Source organism: Chlamydotis macqueenii, chromosome 5 (assembly GCF_036417535.1).
Source record: "Chlamydotis macqueenii isolate bChlMac1 chromosome 5, bChlMac1.mat, whole genome shotgun sequence".
Classification (NCBI taxonomy): Eukaryota; Metazoa; Chordata; class Aves; order Otidiformes; family Otididae; genus Chlamydotis; species Chlamydotis macqueenii.
Window position 1 is genome coordinate 60,586,829 of NC_141560.1, and position 19,287 is coordinate 60,606,115.

Sequence of the window (19,287 nt, forward strand, 5' to 3'; positions counted from 1 at the left end):
TCATTTCTAAAGGAACCTTGAAGCCTGAACAACAGGAGAGGAAACAAGTTAAAAAAATATTTATGTGGAGAATACAAATATCAGGGTCTTTTCCCGGTGGATGTTGTTGTCCTGAAGTTTTTCTCACTGACACAGACCATCAGAGATTCAGAAGTGACATTTCTATTCTTTGTGGAAATTGAGCATTGTCTCCTCCTCACTGGTTTGGCAGTTCAGCTTTCCACAAAGCCCAGGCTTTCCAGACTTCCCAAGCCTACAAGAACACAAGAAAGAATCCCAACCTTTCACTCAGTCTCCTTTGATTACGGATCTCCCTTGTGCCTTTTCATGTTCAAACTCCTCGGTGACAGGCAGCCTTCCTCTGAAGCAGGAGTAAAACTCTCTCCAGGATATTTCAGTTTCCTCTCTCATCTTGTTTTTGGGGTATGACAGGGATGACCCTGACCCCGCTTACAAACTTTCTCTGTTGAAACAGGAGTATGCTTGCTGCTTCTACATCACTTTCCTGAAGAACTCAAAGACTGAGATGATGTGTAACACAGCACTACATTACACAGTATAGACAAGGCAGTATGTATTTCATAAGAAGATAGCCATTAATATGCAGACAGAGTGCATGTGAAAACCAAGCCTTTAAGGTAGCAACATTGAGGACTTTCAAACCATAGTTTTATTTCAAAACTCAAGTATGTGATACTATATAGTACAATACCAGCACACTTGTGCAAAATCTTACAATATTACAAATTTAAATATGATACACAAAAATAGTGCCCTTTAAAAATTCCTTTTACTAGAAACATCTGTGCTGTGCAGGAAAAACAATAAATGTGTCTTGTTAAAGCAGAAAAATAAATATCACACTTGAAGAAAACTATTTCAGTGTTAATAGCATAAATAATAGATCTATTTCATGTTATCTGATATGATTTTTGAACACAGAAGAGGTTGGGTTTTTTGTTCCAGATAAAGCAAACAAATATGCAACAGATAAAATTACATTTAGAAGAGTTTTTGAGCTCATTCTAGTTTCCTACTAAAAACAGTGTCTTCATTAACTAACTGAAAAATATAAGCAAAAATATTTAACGTGCTGTTAGTCATTGTGGTTCATTATTTTTAGTGGACAGTTTGCTGAAAGTAGTTATAAAAAGAACAACCATTTTTTAAAAAACAAACTTTGTCTTAATCCCCATTAAAGTCTCTTGCCTCTTTCAGTTCATTCCCCACAACAATTAATAACTTTGTGCCTAAATTATACTTGCCTTAGACATGCAAGTAGTTCAGCTCAAATCAGTACAACTGCTTACGGAAATTCGCCCTTGTACATTAAGTCCACAAGGAGCCAGTGTGCTGAATTTCAACAGAGGATGAAGATCTTGTTCACCCACTGGTCAAAAATAAAAACTTAGCACATGCTTAACATTAAGCAATTCAAAAGTCCTATTGATATCAATAACTTTCTACATGTACTTAAAATAAGATGTTGGACTCACATCAGTGAAGATGTAAATAAGAGCGAATTAATTAGATTGTAGGCATTAATTATTTTTCCTCAGTGCAGCCCAACATTTCCACAATCACATAATCAAATATGTGTTATAACTTTTGGCATGGAGCATTCTGAATCTTCAGGACTATTTATCTTCAATTTTTATTGCCTTATTAAGTTATCAGCACTATTTGTAAATAATATAAAGAAGCTGATTTTAATAAAGAAGTGTTCAAAGAGCAGCTGAGAAGTTTCTTCAAATCCTGAAAGTACATGAAATATCACAGTAGTTCTTTACAGTCAGATATTCTAACTGAACCAAACAGATGACAAGTAATTTGCAAGAAACCTTCTTCTGTCTTATTCTTCACCAATTACAATTTTAGACCAAATAACACTTTCCCATTATCCGTTTTGAACTTCCTTACGCACAGTATTTCTCAAAAATATATACTTTAAAATAAAAAACAAACCTCCCATCTTCCCCCTCCTCCTCCAAAGAAATGGTAGTGGTCTGCCTTTTATTTGTTTTTTTATTTTTTATTTTTAAATTTATCTTTTCTTCATCCATATAAATACCTCTTAAGAAACATGTGGCTAAAGATGTAACAAACAAAATGAATCAGCAGGATATTTGTTACTATTTGTGCCAGACATGTGAATTAAATTTCTGAATTAGAAACTTATTTTCTTTGATAGCTAGCTTGATGTTCAGTGTTTACACCAAAGGAAAACAAGGCTATACTAACTGCATTTGAACTGAAATTACAGTACTTCTTAACATATTTGTCCTTCAGTTGGAAAACAGACCTGTTAATTAGTCAGAAAATGCCAGAAGAATGCAAGACATGAGTGCAATCAAACATTAGACTGATATTGATATTGTGGTTAGACTCAAGCATATAGCTATGGAAAGACAAACATAGTTCATCTTCAATCAGAAGTGATGTTCAGTTGCTGACATATAGTCATATGGTATACCTTAAGTGACATGCATTTTGGTCTCAGCCAGGTGGTGTTTTTTTTTTTTTACAGATAATGGCTTCACCATTTTGAAATTGCTTGTCTAAAAATTGTAGGCTTTCACATTCTTATGTAAGAACTCACAACTCCTAAATAGGCAGAACTGTTTAAAAATCCGGGCAAAAGATTAATCTATCACGACCTGATAGTTTAGCTTTGAAAGCATATCAGAATAGTTATATATTTGGCATGAGATTCTGAAAATTAGCTACTAAAAATATGCAGTGATCTCTTCAAAGTCCTTACTGCTTTCATATCTTTATTCTTCTAGGCACTGGTAGGGTTTTGGCTGTACACAGAAGTGTGTTTCTAGTGCAGATCTCAAAGGATATCTATTTCCAGTACTAGTAGTAGGGCAGAGTCAATTTAGTGTGATCACCTGTATACACAGGTTTGAAGACTTTTTTTTTTTTTTTTTAATAAATAATTGAAGATAGCTGTCCAAATACAAGAATGCTACATTTTGGGCTTGGGCAACCCATCTGATCTTTGAGACAGCAACTACTTTTTGCTGTAACCAGTAGTGACTCTGAGTCGCATACACAAATTTCTTGCAAAGCATGTCCCTTTAATATATTAGAAGTTACCACATTTATTTGATGATATCAGCTGTGACATCTAGACCTCATTTTAGGTTTTGGTGTGTATCCCATTTTAAAAAAAGTGGTGGTCTTATTCTTAAAGTATATAATAAAACACATTTATGCATGTACTTTGTATTCCATATAGATAATCATGCAGATAGTTCCTCTTATAAAGTTACTTTATCAGTGAGGCATTTGGTTTGATAATATAATTCTAACCTTCCATAGAAGAGCTTCTATTTCTATCCAATAATCTTGAACAAGGAAATTAATTTGATTTTTAAAACCCAAAGGACTTAAATGCCATTAGAACTGTAACAATTGCCAATAAGTTCAGGAAATGCAAAGTAAAGCACTAACTGCAAATGCAGGTTTCACAATTTTCTTCAAAATTATAGCAGAGATGTCAATGTCCTGTGCAAGTCATTCTTTTAGATGTCTTCCTGGTTGCTGATTACTGCCACAACCTTATAATGATTCAGTATTACTTTATTTGTATTAGTCATTTACAATAAGAGGATAGACAGGATTATTTATCAGATTGTCATTTTGGCAAGGTATGTTCACAAAGTAACCCCAAACCTGCTGGTGTGGAGTAACTCACTTGTTTAACAGATCACGTTTAACAGCTATAAGGATGACTAAGCACTACCTTTAACAACTGTGTTCTAATATGCATACCTGCTAAGGTACCATAAATACATGGTTGTTCCTTTATTATTCAGTGCGTTGCTCATGTTGAAATCCTGAGTGCCACCAGGAATATTGATGAGCAGCAGAACAGCTGGTCTTCCCTTCAGGTCCCTCTGATTTTTCATCACAGGAGTTGTATGAATGGTAGATTCCCAACACCACAGCAAAAATGATGATCGCAGCCACTACGAGCCATACCACATTCCAGTGTTTACACAGTTTGGGGTACAGTATATGTAAATAATTAATGATGACTTCAAGTCTGCTGTAAAATGAAAAGAAAACTGTTATATATGAATCATATGCAAATTTATTATCTTAAGCTTTTCAATTTGAGAAATTTCATAGATGTATGGTGCACCATCTTTCTTCCAAATACAAACACTCTGTCAAAGAAGAATCAGACTGTTAAGTTCTTTTAAGAAGACTGTACACTCATATCTGAGTGATATTTGCAAGATGTCTGAAGACCGTAAACTTGACTATTATTTCTCCCACCTGTCAACTGTCAAATCTCAGAGCCTGGTATGATGTAAAGTTCTGCAGAGTTCATAGCTTGCTCAACTAAACTAACCATAAGAACATACTGTAAATATTTCTTCCTAAGAGTTTCCTGACTATTGAGATGGCTGCTCTTCTGAACATGGTTGATATCTCAAATTAACAGATGTTTATAACCATAATGGTTATGGAATGGAAATGAATTCTTCTGGATCAGGTAAGGATTCCTATCTTAGCTTGTGATGGGACATATTACTTGCTTTGACCAGCATTCAATTCCTCTCTAATGCAAAGGTCTCTTTGCTTCTACAGTGCAGGAAATTGTAGGTATATTGAATTGGGTGATAGAACCACTGAGGAGACTCAATAATTAACTCTAACAAAAGTTGAAAATTTCAGAAAAGTTTTCCAGTTAGGCATTAAATGCTTCAGGTAAGACAATAAGCAGAAGATTCAAAAGTCCCCAGTATACATGAAGAGCATAGGGTACAGATAAATGCAATAAACATATCACTGCTGAAAGACAGGAACTCCAGCATAGTACTGGTCTGCTGCATACACAAGCTTCCAGAGAGAACAGGCACCTGCCTGTCCAAGTCAGAGCAACTCCAATATAGCTGAGCAGCTTGTCTTAATCTGCATTCACCTTGTAGAGGTACTGAAAGGCTCACTTGTGAAGATCATGTGGGAGCAACATATGGCACAAATATGGGAATCAGATTCCTGAATTACAACTTTCATGAGACAATATTGAGAGATACATTCTGGCATCCAAATAACTTTTGTGAAATTTTTTACCTCAAATCAAAACCAAACCCCATCAAGAAGCATCTTGATGTCAACATACAATTTTAGTTGAAATATCAAATTAAAAAGTTTTGCGTTTTGCAACTATGTTATCTTGGAATATGCCTTTCTGTGAAAATACTGTTGTTTCAAATATGCTTCCCTAGACTAGAAGAAAACATGTCAAGATAAGAGTATAAAACACATGGTTGGGTACCACAAATAGAAAAAAGTGGCTCGTCTTGTATGGACATATTACACCACTGTCTCACCTGCTTTTCAGATTTTTTATCTCATCTTCGTTTTCACTTTCATCGTGTTCATCATGACTTTCTTTTGGTGTCTCTTCATCTTCTTCCTTCACTTCCTGAAGTTCTTTGGTTTTCTTCAAGCCTTCCTGAAAGCTTTAATACACAAAACATTTTTCTTAGTCTAGCACACTGTATAAGCCTGTTCCTATGTAATGAAAAATTAGCTTTATATTTTGTTACATGCAATAAAACACAAGTAGCAGTGTTGCAGCACTTGGACAAGAGTAAAATTTAGCTAAAGATCAAGAGTATGGCACACAGACAGCCACTCTTCCTTAACAGAGGATTATATTAGCTCTGTCACCAAATTTGTCATCTTGAAAAAGAAAAAGAGGTGATAATTCTCAGCAGAGCACAACTTTTGTCTGTTGTAAAGGAGTTGGTAAGTATTTCTCTATTATTTTTCAATAATTTTTAACACCATCTAGATATTTTCTTTTCCTCGAGAATAAGTGCAAATCTAAAGCCATCTAAAGATAGATGGCTTGTTAGATTCTAGACAAAATTTTGTCTCAGTCCTCACATAGTTCAAAGTTCTTTGCTTAACATTCGGAAACAGATCCCAGAGCTGTTAATTGCCCCAAAACATGCTGTGTAAAGCACTTTGTGACACAAACAATGTGAGTTTAGTGCAAAAGTTGATACCTACTCTTTACTCATTTCAATGTACACTTTCAGAATAAACATTTTAGAAAGTTGTTTTGGATTGTCCTATTATGAAGCTGAACACTATTGACATAAGAACACCCATCCAACTCAGAATCTCTGTTATAACTGCTCTCCCACAGTTTGGCTAACATTAATAAAGGATGAAAGTGTACAGCTGTGATGCAAGTACAATGAGCGAAGCTCATTCACATTGTTTCCCACATTGCTTCAATTATGACCATCTCCTAGGAGCTTATATAAATTATGTCACTCATTTTGCATAAATTACCTTGTAAAAACATATGTCCTTATCTGGTAGCACATATTTACAGATTTAGTTCACATAAAATATTCCCACCCTTTGTTATATGCTTCCTCTTCTATCTTGGCTTTAGTTTCAGGATTGATTTCTTCCAGCCCACTCTGTGTCAGCACAGAAGTAGAGGTTTCACAGTCTGGCTCTCCATTAGCCTTACCACTGCCAAGACATAAGAAAAAGACAAACCAAAAATAGCACCATTGAAATGTATTGTATTTGGAGTATACTACCGAACAAGAACAATCACATGCAATTTTGTGACTTCTGATTTTTCTTCTTCAGTGTACATCTGATAAATAAAATGTCTTCAAAAGAAAAAATTAAACACTAAGCAAAATTTTCGTTTCAAAATGTTGTTATTTAAGAAAATAATTAATATGTTTCTAAGATATCAAAACTTGCATTTTGTTTTTTCTTCTTTAAAAAAAAGAAAAGAGCATTTGTTTCCTGGCTTATCCATGGCATTTATTTGCTATTCTTTAAAATATTTCCTTCAACTTTCTAAAAATCATCTTAGAAATTGTAGCCTGCTACATCAGAGGAAAATAATAGAAATAATACCAGATATTAATTTAACAAAACATTTTTCTTATTTGCCTTTTAGTTAGTCCTCTCTACTGACTTTATATGCTGAATTGATGCACAGGTTAAAAAAATACAAACACATGCATAGCTTTTGTCACTAAAATTTTTCTTAAGTAAAAACTTTGAGCATTTAGCCTAAAGATAAGCCATCATATATTGCTCTCTTTTTCTGTAGTGCTCACCTGTCCTTATTTATTTAAGTCTGGGACAAAGAGTTTGACTGATTCAGACATGACTTAGCAAATTATCAAAGTCAAGGTTTAATAAGCTGAACAGTGGATCTCATTTAAACTTTTAGAATCTAACCCTTTTTGTAGGCCTTATTTTTCTGGCACTAAAATCAATGGCAGAATAATTAATCCTGTTTGACACTATCTGCAGGCAATGGATTTTCTCTTAAGAATTCATATTAACAGTAGACATTATTTTCACTTGGACTTTAAACACATAATGAATATAAGCTTGAAGTGCTTAAATATACATAACTGCTGAACTATGTAATTTTACTCTACTATAGCAGACATACTTATGCTCAAACTTGAAATTCAAGTTCTACTTCTGTAACTTGATAATATGATTTATTTTCTTAAGATCTAGTAAGAAATACTGGTAAGATTTTTCTTTTATTTTTTTTTCTCCAGAATTTCAGTACAGTTTCAAAAGATTGTCTAAATCTTGTAGAATTCTGTTTAATTGTAACATCTAGTGCCATAGTTCACTGTTTTTATTTTCCCAGTTTTTGCATATTTTCACTCTTGGTAAAGCACTGAGATAAAACAAAGACATAAGATAAATTCTTTCCTGCCTCAGCACTAATCTAAGATACGTGAAAATCAATATTCTGTACTAATGCAAGATCTACATATTTTAAAGGTTTTAATTTGCATGTTTAAAGCATCCTACCAAACTTTAATTTAAATTAATATTGCAGATATTTTTATTGTGATATTGCAAACAGTCTAAACGATCGAGGTAATAGTAGCAGTAACAACAACAAAAATTAATATGATGTTTTAGTAAGTTTCACTTCTGAAACATCAGCAAGCAACTTTCTTAGAATGTGCAACATTTTCTGGAAGAGATAAATGTTTGGAAAGGTACCTGACAAATTTTTTGTTTTGCTTTCTAGGCTGATTATACGTATGAATAAAGTATATACACATACGAGTTTGCAAATGCAACAGTACCTGTATCCATAATGGTAACTGTTTACAAAGACCTTGTAGAACAGCTTGAGTATGCCTTCTATTCTTACCCCAGTCTCACATGTTTTAATGTTGCCCATCTTTGTATTCTATTACTGCAGAGGCTTTACATTTCAAGAACTTGTAAAAAAATAAATTACACATGTACATGAATTTCAACTGGAAGAACTTAAAAGTTCTTTCCAGAAATGTGTAGGTGCACACGCCTTCCAGTAGAGTAATTCTTTGCTGTTCTTGTCCATATAATCATTATTTTGCTCTGCCAGCAGTACTATTTAAACCCACAGTATGATTCATGGAACTATTATGGAAAATGGATAACAGCAGCACAGTTCAATCCAGCCAGGACATCTATGCTAATGGCAAGTAATAGAGTCAAAAAGGCAGATGTTTTAATGAAAAATATATTTGCAATTACTTATGGGGGCCTTCCAGTACTTAAAGGGGGCTTATAAGAAAGATAAGGAGAAAATTTAGAAGGGCCTGTTCCGATAGGACAAGGGGTAATGGTTTTAAAATAGAAGGAGGTAGATTCAGACTAGACAGAAGGAAAAAATTTTTTACGATGAGGGTGGTGGGACACTGGAACAGGTTGCCCAGAGAGGTGGTTGATGCCCCATCCCTGGAAACATTCAGGGCCAGGCTGGATGAGGCTCTGAGCAACCTGATCTAGTTGAAGGTGTCCTGGCTTCTTGCAAGGGGCTTAGACTAGATAAGCTTTAAAGGTCCCTTCCAACCCAAACTATTCCATGATTCTATGATAATTTATAGGTACCAGAAAAATATATTGAGGCATTTGCTTGTTACCAGGCTGAAAAAAAAATCTCCTCTTTTATATCTCTATTTTTCTCATTTTAAAATGCAAACTTTTCTGGCTGATATAACTAAAATCTCAGGTTGTTAAAACTAAAATCTTAAATCTAATGCTTTAATTGAGCTGAAAGTTCAATTCATTTTATACTTAAAAATAATTACTTCTCACTTTAATCGTTGCTTTGACTTCTGTAAAAGTTGGATGATCTATGATAAATTATACTTTTGAATTTCATATACTTATGCTTATTCATAGACATTTAAAAACCTATGTTATGCTGAATATCACAGTACTTCAAAATATGATTCTTACCAGCTGGACACATGTTGAAAAGGGAAGGGCAGAACACAAACTTCTCTTACTGGTATAGTCAAGTTAAGGAATATTCATACCCAAAGTAGCTCCTGGCCAACTTTAGATACAGCATTAATTTGTTCCAGGAAATAGATTTTTTAAAAAGCCACAGGCATTGTATGTAATACTCTTAGTTTGTCATGTTCTGAAGGCAGGCCTACTCACATGTTTAAATGCATAATCTTCTGCTGCATTTTTTACTTGATGAGTTCCAATGATTGTAACAGGCTTGATTTAGTTCTGAGATACTGCTTGTAAACATTTTGAACATACACAGAACAATATGATGGTGACATAGTAAAATATGGTTACCAGATTGTGAATCAACCTAAGCTAATACTGTGTCATTGATTTCAATAACTTATGCCTTGGTATAACTTCTGTTAGGAAAGAGAAATTATATCATTCTAATTTCATACTAGGATTTAATACGTAACGAGATGACCTAGAGAAAACTCACTTTTCTAAAAGTGCTGGTAGAACAGGAGTAGATGTTAGATTGCTCTTTCCATTACTAGGTGATTCAGACTGTAAGTGAAAAACAGCAATAAATGTTACATCTATGAATTAATTTCAAATGAATCTTCAGTAAAATGACAAAATCAATAGGTTTTCTTTCCACACACATGAACTACTCTGCTTATTTTTTACAAAAGACTTTCTTCTTCATATTCAGATCAGTAAATGGTAAAATTACTGCTTCTCTTCATATTATCCTAGGAACATTAACTTATTAGCTAAGTTTTCAATATAAAATTTTTAACAAAAGTAAATCATAATAAATCATGGTAAATAAACACACTTAGTTCCTGAAACAATTGGCTCTGAGTACATAATAACTGAATTGCACAAACAGATGTTTTTCTAAAAACTAAAATGGATATAGCTTCTCAGCAACACCCCTCATTTAAATATCCCTAAATTTTTAACAGAAAACTGCATAATTTTCATAGCTCATCTCTGAACAGTTGGTACGCCTTGCAGTTTTCTTCTAAATCATTTATATAGATTTATTAGGTTTGGATTATATTCTCATTTAATTTATTAAAATTTTATAAACAAAAAGTCAGGGCAAAGGCTGATAGCCCCACTAATCCCAGATCAACACAGAACTTCTAAATTAGTACTACATACATTTCTGCACATTAATTACATGCTTTTCTGTTTAGTGGACTTTTTGGTAATGAAGAGCAGCCCAATCATCTTCTACGGATTCTAGTTAAAATGTCTCTCCTACAGTGGACAACTATTTTGACTACTTCTTTCCAGTATATTACTACAGATTAAGAGGCAAATTGCCTCAACTAATGTCTAAAGCCTTGGAATCGCCAGCTAGCCATATTCAGCTCTGTGTCCAAACTTATTATTTATGGAGGTAGATTCTGAAGGCATATGTCCCTTACACAACAGGAATTACCTTTGTCCACCCTCTTCACTAGGCTGGAGCCAAAACAAATTAAACCAATGAAAGGGCTTACGTTTTTTTAGTAACCATGGCTTGGCCCTATGCAAAAGTTGTTTATACAAAAAAGTATTATCTTTAAACTCTGGGTTTTACTTACCAAGGATGGCATTGAAGGTATAGGTGAAGCTGTTGGTGACTGACCAGGAATGTTTAAGGAGTTAAATTTAGGAACAACAGCAACACTGACTCTCCTCCGAGGCATATTCTGTGACAAACAACATTGTTTTTTTTTCTATCATACAACAAGAACAATTCTATGAGTTAATAGATGTGGCAAAGTTGTAGGTTAATGTCCCTTGGAGGAAAGGAGAGTTGGGAGCAAAATTGAAATAAATGGCTGCTAGGGCTGTGGTTTTCCCCTAGAATTCCTCTACTACTGTCTGGTATGGCAAGGGCTTAGTGTGAAATGATGTGTTGTACAGAGATGCTACTCTTTTCCCTCCACACTGAAAGCTACACATTGTGTAAGTCACACAACAGATATGTTCTGAGCTGTTATTGTCAGTTCTTATTAGAGGCTGTTATCTTTGGTTAAACCAGATCCATTAATGATACTGGGAAAAGCACCAGTGTCACAATGACTGGAAAATAATGAAGTTACACAGAAAACTCTTCTCTTGCTATGTACCCATTATCATATACTGTACTCACTATGATATATTAATTATTTCTAAACATACAAATTATAACTTACAGAAACAATAACATCTGTTCCCTCTGCAAAAGAACAGAGCCTTCTTGCCCATCCTTGAGTTGTTAGATATCTATCTAGCATCATGTGACATTGCTTACATTTCCCAAAGACCATGGAAATGCTTTACATGGTAAACACAGGCTAGCTTTACACAACATGTTCTAGCTCAAGAATAGATCATGTTGCTGTCATCAGGTAAGGAGCCTTCATCCTATGATATACACCTAGTGAAATCTATGCTTCCCACTGAGGAAAAAATACAAGCACATACAGCATCTAACAGCTTCATCTTAGCGTGTATCCAAATACTTCTAAGATTCTGCTCTAGATAACTTTACAGGAAAGGAGTTAAACACAGATTTACTAAATATATAGAAGAAGTCACTTACTCCATGGATCCTAGTTCTAGACAAAACAAACTATACCTATTCATTAATGAGAGAAGTTTATCCAATGTGCTCCTGAAAATCTGTACTGGAAAGTCTGCAGCCATGTGAAGCAGTTCATTCAAGTGTTTGGGTTTGTTTTTGTTTTTTTTTTTTTGCCTCTTTATTATTTGGACTTGTACTTGTTAAATTTCATCTTTTTTATGGGACCTCTGTTTCAACTTATCAGGTTCTCATTCTGAAATCTGAAATCTTGCCCTCAGCATGCTTTGTGCTCTATTTTTTTTCTGTTCAGCACTCAGAGGCGGCAGGAATAAACTAAACTTAAAGAACTACAACCCAAGCAAATAAAAATATGAAAGGAAACAGTAAACTGAATAGAATGCCTCTGACCACCAAATTTCATAATGATGACATTGGGACTTGGCTTTCTCAAAGTTTTGTAATAAACTTGATCTCCAGCACTTGGAAGTTTTGCAGAAATGAAACACTGGCCATGTTAAAGTTATTAATTGGTCAAGCCAAAAAAAACCTGAGAAAATCTCTCACTCTGAAAGCTTTGGCAAACCAAACAAGATATTCTAATGCTAACTGAAAAATGAGCCCCACTTAAAAATAAGTGTTTACGTCTGGTGGTGGAAGCCCCATCCCTGGAAACGTTCAAGGCCAGGCTGGATGAGGCTCTGAGCAACCTGATCTAGTTGGGGATGTCCCTGCTCCTTGCAGGGGGGTTGGAATAGATGATCTTTGAAGGTCCCTTCCAACCCCAACCATTCTATGATTCTATGATTCTATGATCTAAGGTACTTTGAATATTATATAATTCTTAAGATAATAAAAACAGTATGATCATGAAATATCTGATCATACAGTAAGTTTTGATTCCATGTTCAGTTTCCTCATTGAGGAACTAGAATAATGCACAGAACCTAAGCCATTCTCTGGAGCATGGGTATGAGTCCTGGAGTACAATTATTCTTAAATACATAGATCCCTTTATTATTTATAGCTCCACAGCAAGCATTATCATTATTGCACAGAGTCATTCTTAATCACATATCCAAAATTAAAAAGCATTTGCACTAAATTACATGAACAATATTGAGAATTTACTAGCACTATGTTTTGAACACAGCCTATAAAATTGAACGTAAGTAGACAAAGAAATTTCACTACATAAAACGTTCACTTGATTTTCTTTATATTGTAGAAATACCTTTCCAACAGTAAGAGACATGGATCTTGATGCACGAGGTACTCCGTCTTCTGCATAAAAACAGTAGATAAAGAAGAGTCTTAGATTATATGAGTATCTATAAATAATATTAACAGAGCCCTTGCTTGTATTTCAAACTCAGGTATAGTATATTTAGACAAGGTCTGTAGTGACTGCATATTTATCTGTCATACAGTTCTGAGCTCAATTACACCTGCAGAAGACATTTGAAATAATTGCAAAAAATGGAACCGTTACTGTCTTTACTGAGATCAGGTAAAAGCCCACTATTTGCTTCCATATACAAGTTTTTGCAAGAGAATATGTGATTATTTCAGTTTCCAGAGAACTAGGAAAGAAAAGGTTGCAAAAAGAAAAATTGATTTTTAATAATTAAATCTGCAAGCTACACGTATGTGCAAGAGGCCAATGAAAATGTCATTGGATCTCATCAGAATTTGGTAAGTGACAGTTATTTTAAATTACTGTGCTATAGCATTAAGCTTGACTTATATGAAATATTTTAGCTGTTATATTTATAACTTTTTGAAATCTGCTCCCGTAGACATGAACTTCAGGAACAGGTTTCACAGTACTTAACTTTTTATCATTAATAGCACCAACACCTCTCTGTATAGAGGCAAGACAAGCCCTTAAATTTATTTTTTTTTTTTTTACCAGAGGCACTATAGCTTCTGCTAGAATTCTGATTGGCAAGTTTCTTGAACTCCATTAGTTCAGCATGATCCTTTTCATACGTTCTTTTAAGATTTTCCACATACTGCATCATTACTTCCGTTGCCTTTGACATACGCTTCTCCTAAGGAAGAAAAGAGGGGAATACTCAGGTAACCTCTACACTTCTCAAACAAGTAATTTGCCTCTATGTTTATGGTCCCTGCCAGGGCTAAATCTGGAATAGTTGTTCTGAAAGAAATATGGGTACCTCCATGACTGAAAATTCCTAAGCTAATTAAAACACAAATGCACATACATTCATATATATCCACAGAATATCGTAACTTATTTTGTTATGAATTTATATAATCTGCCTGTTTGCCTCTTAGCTATGTGGTATACCTACATTTGTTTTGAAACTCTCGAAGATCTTAGTCACTGGCATCAGTCTAATTACTTTAGTGGGCAGACACAACACTCTTGAATCTGTGAGGGTTTTGCTCTGTTCTCATTTATACTTGTTCTTATACTCAGTTGTCTAGGTTATTGCTAAAGGCAGGTGACTGAACCAGATGAGCTTTTTGACCCAGATAAGCTTTCTCATTCATGCTGCACTGATTTTGAATTAAGTTTCTTGCGATGCAGCTATAGTTCTGAATAATATATATGCTCCTATTGTACAGATGTTGAATAGCTTCATGGGTTATCATCTTCTGTTTGAATTCTATTTCCTGACTGAAATGGTGTCTTATCTGACACTACAATAAATGTCTTTAATCTGTCAAAATGGCCAATAATATTCAAAGGGCTAATATAAACTCCAGCTATGGCTGAAAAAGAGAAAGAATGACCATGTGCAGACAGGATATGTGTTAGACACCAGCATGTTTTTACCTGACGAACAGCTCCAACCATCTCAGCCCGACTAGACAGTCTAGCAGCTAAACGCCGCAGAACAGCAATATCCTCCAATAACTTCTGGTAAGCTTCTCTGTGTTCACAGTGATGCCATAAGTGAGCTGAAGACTGAAGTGAAAATACATAAGCTTTGTTATCATGTCTTACCACTTTTAGTTCAGATGAAGTATCCTGAGCCACAGAAGTGGAGTAGACATGTCTACGCAAAACTACACATGGACAAATTAGCCCCAGAGGAGTGCCATCACTACCAAGAGATAACCTATAGAGTGCTGCTGCTCTGTTTCAGAACGGTGCTTCACCACATACTGTAGGCACACCTTCCAAGAAGTTAAAGGGATAAGTGCATTTGCAATACTTTTCCTTTTAAAATTAATGATGAATCATGCGTAATTACCTATGAACTTTAAAAATGCAAAGCTTATTTGAACTGGTACTTAGAAATGATTGCCAAAACACAAATAACATTTTAATTTGCTGGGCACAAGGTGTTAAGAAGGCCATTTATGTTGTTTTGAGTTCCATGATACTGCACTTATTTGGAAAATAAGACATTATAGTCTCAAGACTTCCAAATGTAAAAAAGTAATTAAAAATAATATGTTAGGGTTAGGGAGAAGGTTAGGTTTAGTGGCCATTATGTTTAGAGTTAGGGTTAGCAGCCATTAGGGACAGAGTTAGGGTTAGCAGACATGAGGGATAGGGTTAGGGTTAGGGTTGGGGTTAGAGGCCATTAGGGTTAAGGTTACGGTTAGGGTTAGGGTTATGGTTAGCGTTAGGGTTGGAGTTAGGTTTAGGGTTAGATTATTAGGGTTAGGGTAATGGTTATGTTTACGGTTAGGGTTAGAGTTAGGGTTAGGGTTAGTTCTAGTGTTAGTTAACGTTATACAAAATATGGTATTAAATAAAGCCCCAACATTTAATATACTGTTTCTTCTGGCTATTTTAATAGTTAACAGGCTGAAAAGCAGTAAAACATTCAAAAAAAAATTTTTTTCTAGGAGCAATTAATCTGGAAATGCACATTTGAAACTCCAGATGAAAAGGTGAAAATATCACAATCTTTTAAAAATTGTGTCCTTTCTTACCTATGATATTCTTGAGAAAATAAATGGCATAATCCTATGTTCTCCTATTTCTCAAATCTATGGCAGCACCTCCTCATAACATGCAAATTTGCTCTACTTGTATTTCCTTTAGCAGCATGGTATCTAAGCATCCCTTCCTTTTTTTTTTGGCACAAAAATGTGCGTAGCACGTAAGTTGGTATGGAAATATATTTATCTTTTCAGGCAGAAAACCCAGAGAAAGCTGGCAAGAAGGACTGAAAACTCTTAGAGTAAAACTGTAGAAGAACATCATGGACAGCTGGAATGAAAATGTATTCAGGCCCGTAACCTGATCCTGGGATTGCATGTATTCCTTAAGTAATCCTTGCTGTTTCCTTTCCTATATCGTCTTCCATTATCTGCAATTAAGAAGTCTTTCAAGTCACAAACCTCAGGACTCAGGTCATTTCAGTATCTCAGCTAAATGGACACTTCAAATGTACTACTAAAGAAGGTCTTGCCCAGGAGAGGATGGATCAGTGCTCAAATTGCAGTTCTAACTGCTCTTAGGTTTTTCACAGGCTTATTCCAAGAACTGAACAGCAAATAAATAGTATTTATTCCTGAAATCTGTTAGAAGTAGGGCAACATCCTCTATGCATTTCCAGCAATAATGGCCCACTCTGGCAGAAAATGCTCTCTCATGTAGACTGGTAGGCAGCTTATAGTAAGGAGCTTGTGCAGCAGAAAATGAAGTTTTGGGACTGAATTTAGAACAGGTATAAGCAAGCATAGCCACACATATTCCAAAAGTGTGTGCACTTTCATGTACACTATAGTTCAGAAAAGGAATTATTGTTATTTTCTTACCGTAATGGCTGCTTTAAAGTTTTCCAGTTCCTTCTCAGCATTCTCTTCAGTAAGATTTCTCTCTCTCTCTGCTTGGTTAATTCTAGATTCCAAGGTATAACTATCATTTCTAAAGGCCAAGGAAAGTTGTACAAATACATTCTGTTTGGATTTAAAAAAGGCATTTTTAAATCAGTGTCACAATAATCTAATTTCCAATAACAACTTATGAATAAGGTATGTTTAACAAACTTCGGTGCTTAAATAAGTATTGAAACAGAAAATGGAAAATATTTTTTATATTAGGTTGTTTCAAAAATAACTTCTCTCTGCTTCTCTAAAATACGAATAAATGTGTTGCTGCCTTTTTTCCTGTATATTTTTCTGGAAGATCAGTAGAGCACAGACACAATTAATGAAATAGCCTACCAGAAGTATCAGAATCACAATGGATCTGTTTTCTAGGTGGACTTCCTCCAAGGGTCCCCAAGGTTTTTAAACAGAGGAAGTCCAGGGGTGAGCTCACCATTAGCATTGTTTTACCTAGGGGATAAACACCTGCCACTGAAGCCAGCAAAAGATTAAGTGCTAACATTTTTACTCTCTTGCACCCTGCTTTTAAAAGTTGTTTCTTTCTTTACCAAATGCATTATTTCTTAGGATTAATACTCTGCAAAGCACAAGGCACCAACAGTTCCATTAGATTTGAGCTATGTAAATAAAATCTTTCTCTTGACTGGTATACGGAAAAAAAAAAAGGAAACAAAGCCAGCAAGCTCAAGAGCAACCTATAAAAAAAAATTAGTGGCTTGAACTGAAAAAGTAAAGATTATGTAAACTAACTGCAAGATATCACAAAAAACTGCCCCAAAGATCCTATTGGCCAATACAAAAAAAAAGGCAGTTTAACTCATTTAGTTTCTAGTCTCATTTAATCTCAACTTTTTTACTACTTTAACAATATTTCAATAACTTCCAAAATGAATGTATATTTTATTATGAAGAATGCACAAACCATGCTTTGGTTATTCCTACTCTAATTTTTTTTTACAGTTTATATTGTCTGAGACAATTGCCTATATTTCATAAAATTGTTATTTTGATTGAGTTCAATTTTTTTCCTCGAGAAATATTTTTTTTAAAAAGGGTGGTTCTAATAACCACCCTTAGACTTACAGTATCCACTTAAAATCGAGGTATATGTCTAAAATAATGAGTTTAAGAACATACTTACCTCAACTTCTTTTTCAGTAAGTGGGGGAGAGCTAGAAATAAAAGTAAAAAATTCACATTTTAATAATTTTTTTCTCTAAAAACAAAGCTATTGTAATATTTAATAGAAAATAACAACAAAAAAAATCTTCCCCTTAAATATTTTATGGTTTCTTTTGCTGAAATCGGTATTTAATTATTTCAATTGTACTTCTTATTGCTAAATCCCATGGGTTTTTTTTTTTTAAAGTAACAGCACAGTATCACCTGAGTATTGGCAAAAACACACCAAAGTTTCTGGCAACTGCGAATACTGCTATCTATACTACATTGTCATAAATTGCGAGTACAAGAGCAAGACAGAACACCCTTTTGGAGTTACAGGTAAAGTAATAAGCTATACTTCAGATTATTATCTTTACCTGTTTTCCTTCTGTTAAGAGTTGAAATCTCATAAGGACAATCACAGATGATCACAGATGGCAGAATTCAAAACCCAGCTCACTGGGTACTGAATTATCCTCTTTTGGTTGCTAGCTTTGTTAGAAGTTAGCTAACAATGAATCTGACCATGATTCTGGCACTGACAAAATATGTTTGAGTTTTATGAGCTTTCCACCAAGCCAATGATTACTGACTATATAAAAACTAGAAAAAAATTACCAAAATGCAGTTTCACAGAATACTATAAAAGAAATGAGATAGATAGACAATATTATATTGCAAGATCTCACTTAAAGGCAGTCATCACGTGTTTGAATATACAAGTTCTTATTCCTCATAATTGTTCCAAAACATCAGAGAACTATTCAGTTTTATGGAAGTGAATACAGATGAAAAACATCTCAAAGAAATAACAGGACCTGTATACACAGTGATAGGAATTGTGGTTGACATACCTAACATGCACTGTGCAGACATGATATTTTCAGAAAATTCAAATATTATTGTAATAGTCTTTGCACCATTAATAATAAAATATAAAAATAAATGCATCTGGCATCAATAAGCAGATTTTTTCTTGTTGGGTAGAATAATATTGATAGTGTATTAACAAGAAGGGAGGCCAGTATGTTCTCTTTGTTGGAAAACCATTTTGAGCCTGAAGTATTAGTATTCATATTACTTATTATTATTCTAGGGGGAAACTTACTAGAAGGAGTAGTCCTTCTATAAGGAAGTTCAGACATCTGTATGTGCTATATAACACAGCACAGAATGATAAAATTCACATCTTTCCTTTGGCTAGGAACATTCTGAGAAACTTACAGTGAGAATGAAAAGTTGTGTGTGTATTTATTCCATAGATTAAGCCAATTGATTAATGAATACTACCTGAAATACAGAAGTTCTGTGTATTATCTGATCCTCAAAAGCAGTTCAGTATTTACCTATTTTGTACTTAGCTATGAATTTACTTTTCTTTTCAGTATTTGATTACAATCAAGCAATGGTTTTTTAAAGCTTCCTCACCTCATGCATTAGTTTATATAAAATGTTGTATA

General features: G+C 34.3%; 1 protein-coding gene across 4 annotated transcripts in view; it reads right to left on the reverse strand.

The window, feature by feature from the left end:
- Positions 1 to 652: 652 nt before the first annotated feature.
- IRAG1 (inositol 1,4,5-triphosphate receptor associated 1) overlaps positions 653 to 19,287 on the reverse strand; it is a 66,875-nt gene continuing 48,240 nt past the window's right edge. For 3 of the 4 annotated variants that reach the window (XM_086749417.1, XM_086749418.1, XM_086749416.1), the window contains 10 exons: positions 17,805 to 17,835; positions 16,592 to 16,732; positions 14,649 to 14,780; positions 13,755 to 13,896; positions 13,077 to 13,126; positions 10,878 to 10,985; positions 9,776 to 9,843; positions 6,397 to 6,516; positions 5,352 to 5,483; positions 653 to 4,057 (listed from right to left, as the gene is read on the reverse strand). In XM_086749417.1, coding sequence (XP_086605543.1) covers positions 3,817 to 4,057; positions 5,352 to 5,483; positions 6,397 to 6,516; positions 9,776 to 9,843; positions 10,878 to 10,985; positions 13,077 to 13,126; positions 13,755 to 13,896; positions 14,649 to 14,780; positions 16,592 to 16,732; positions 17,805 to 17,835 — 1,165 coding nt within the window. In that variant the 3' untranslated portion in view covers positions 653 to 3,816. The remainder of the gene's footprint in view (positions 4,058 to 5,351; positions 5,484 to 6,396; positions 6,517 to 9,775; positions 9,844 to 10,877; positions 10,986 to 13,076; positions 13,127 to 13,754; positions 13,897 to 14,648; positions 14,781 to 16,591; positions 16,733 to 17,804; positions 17,836 to 19,287) is intronic. The other variant, XM_086749419.1, reaches the window with a different exon arrangement.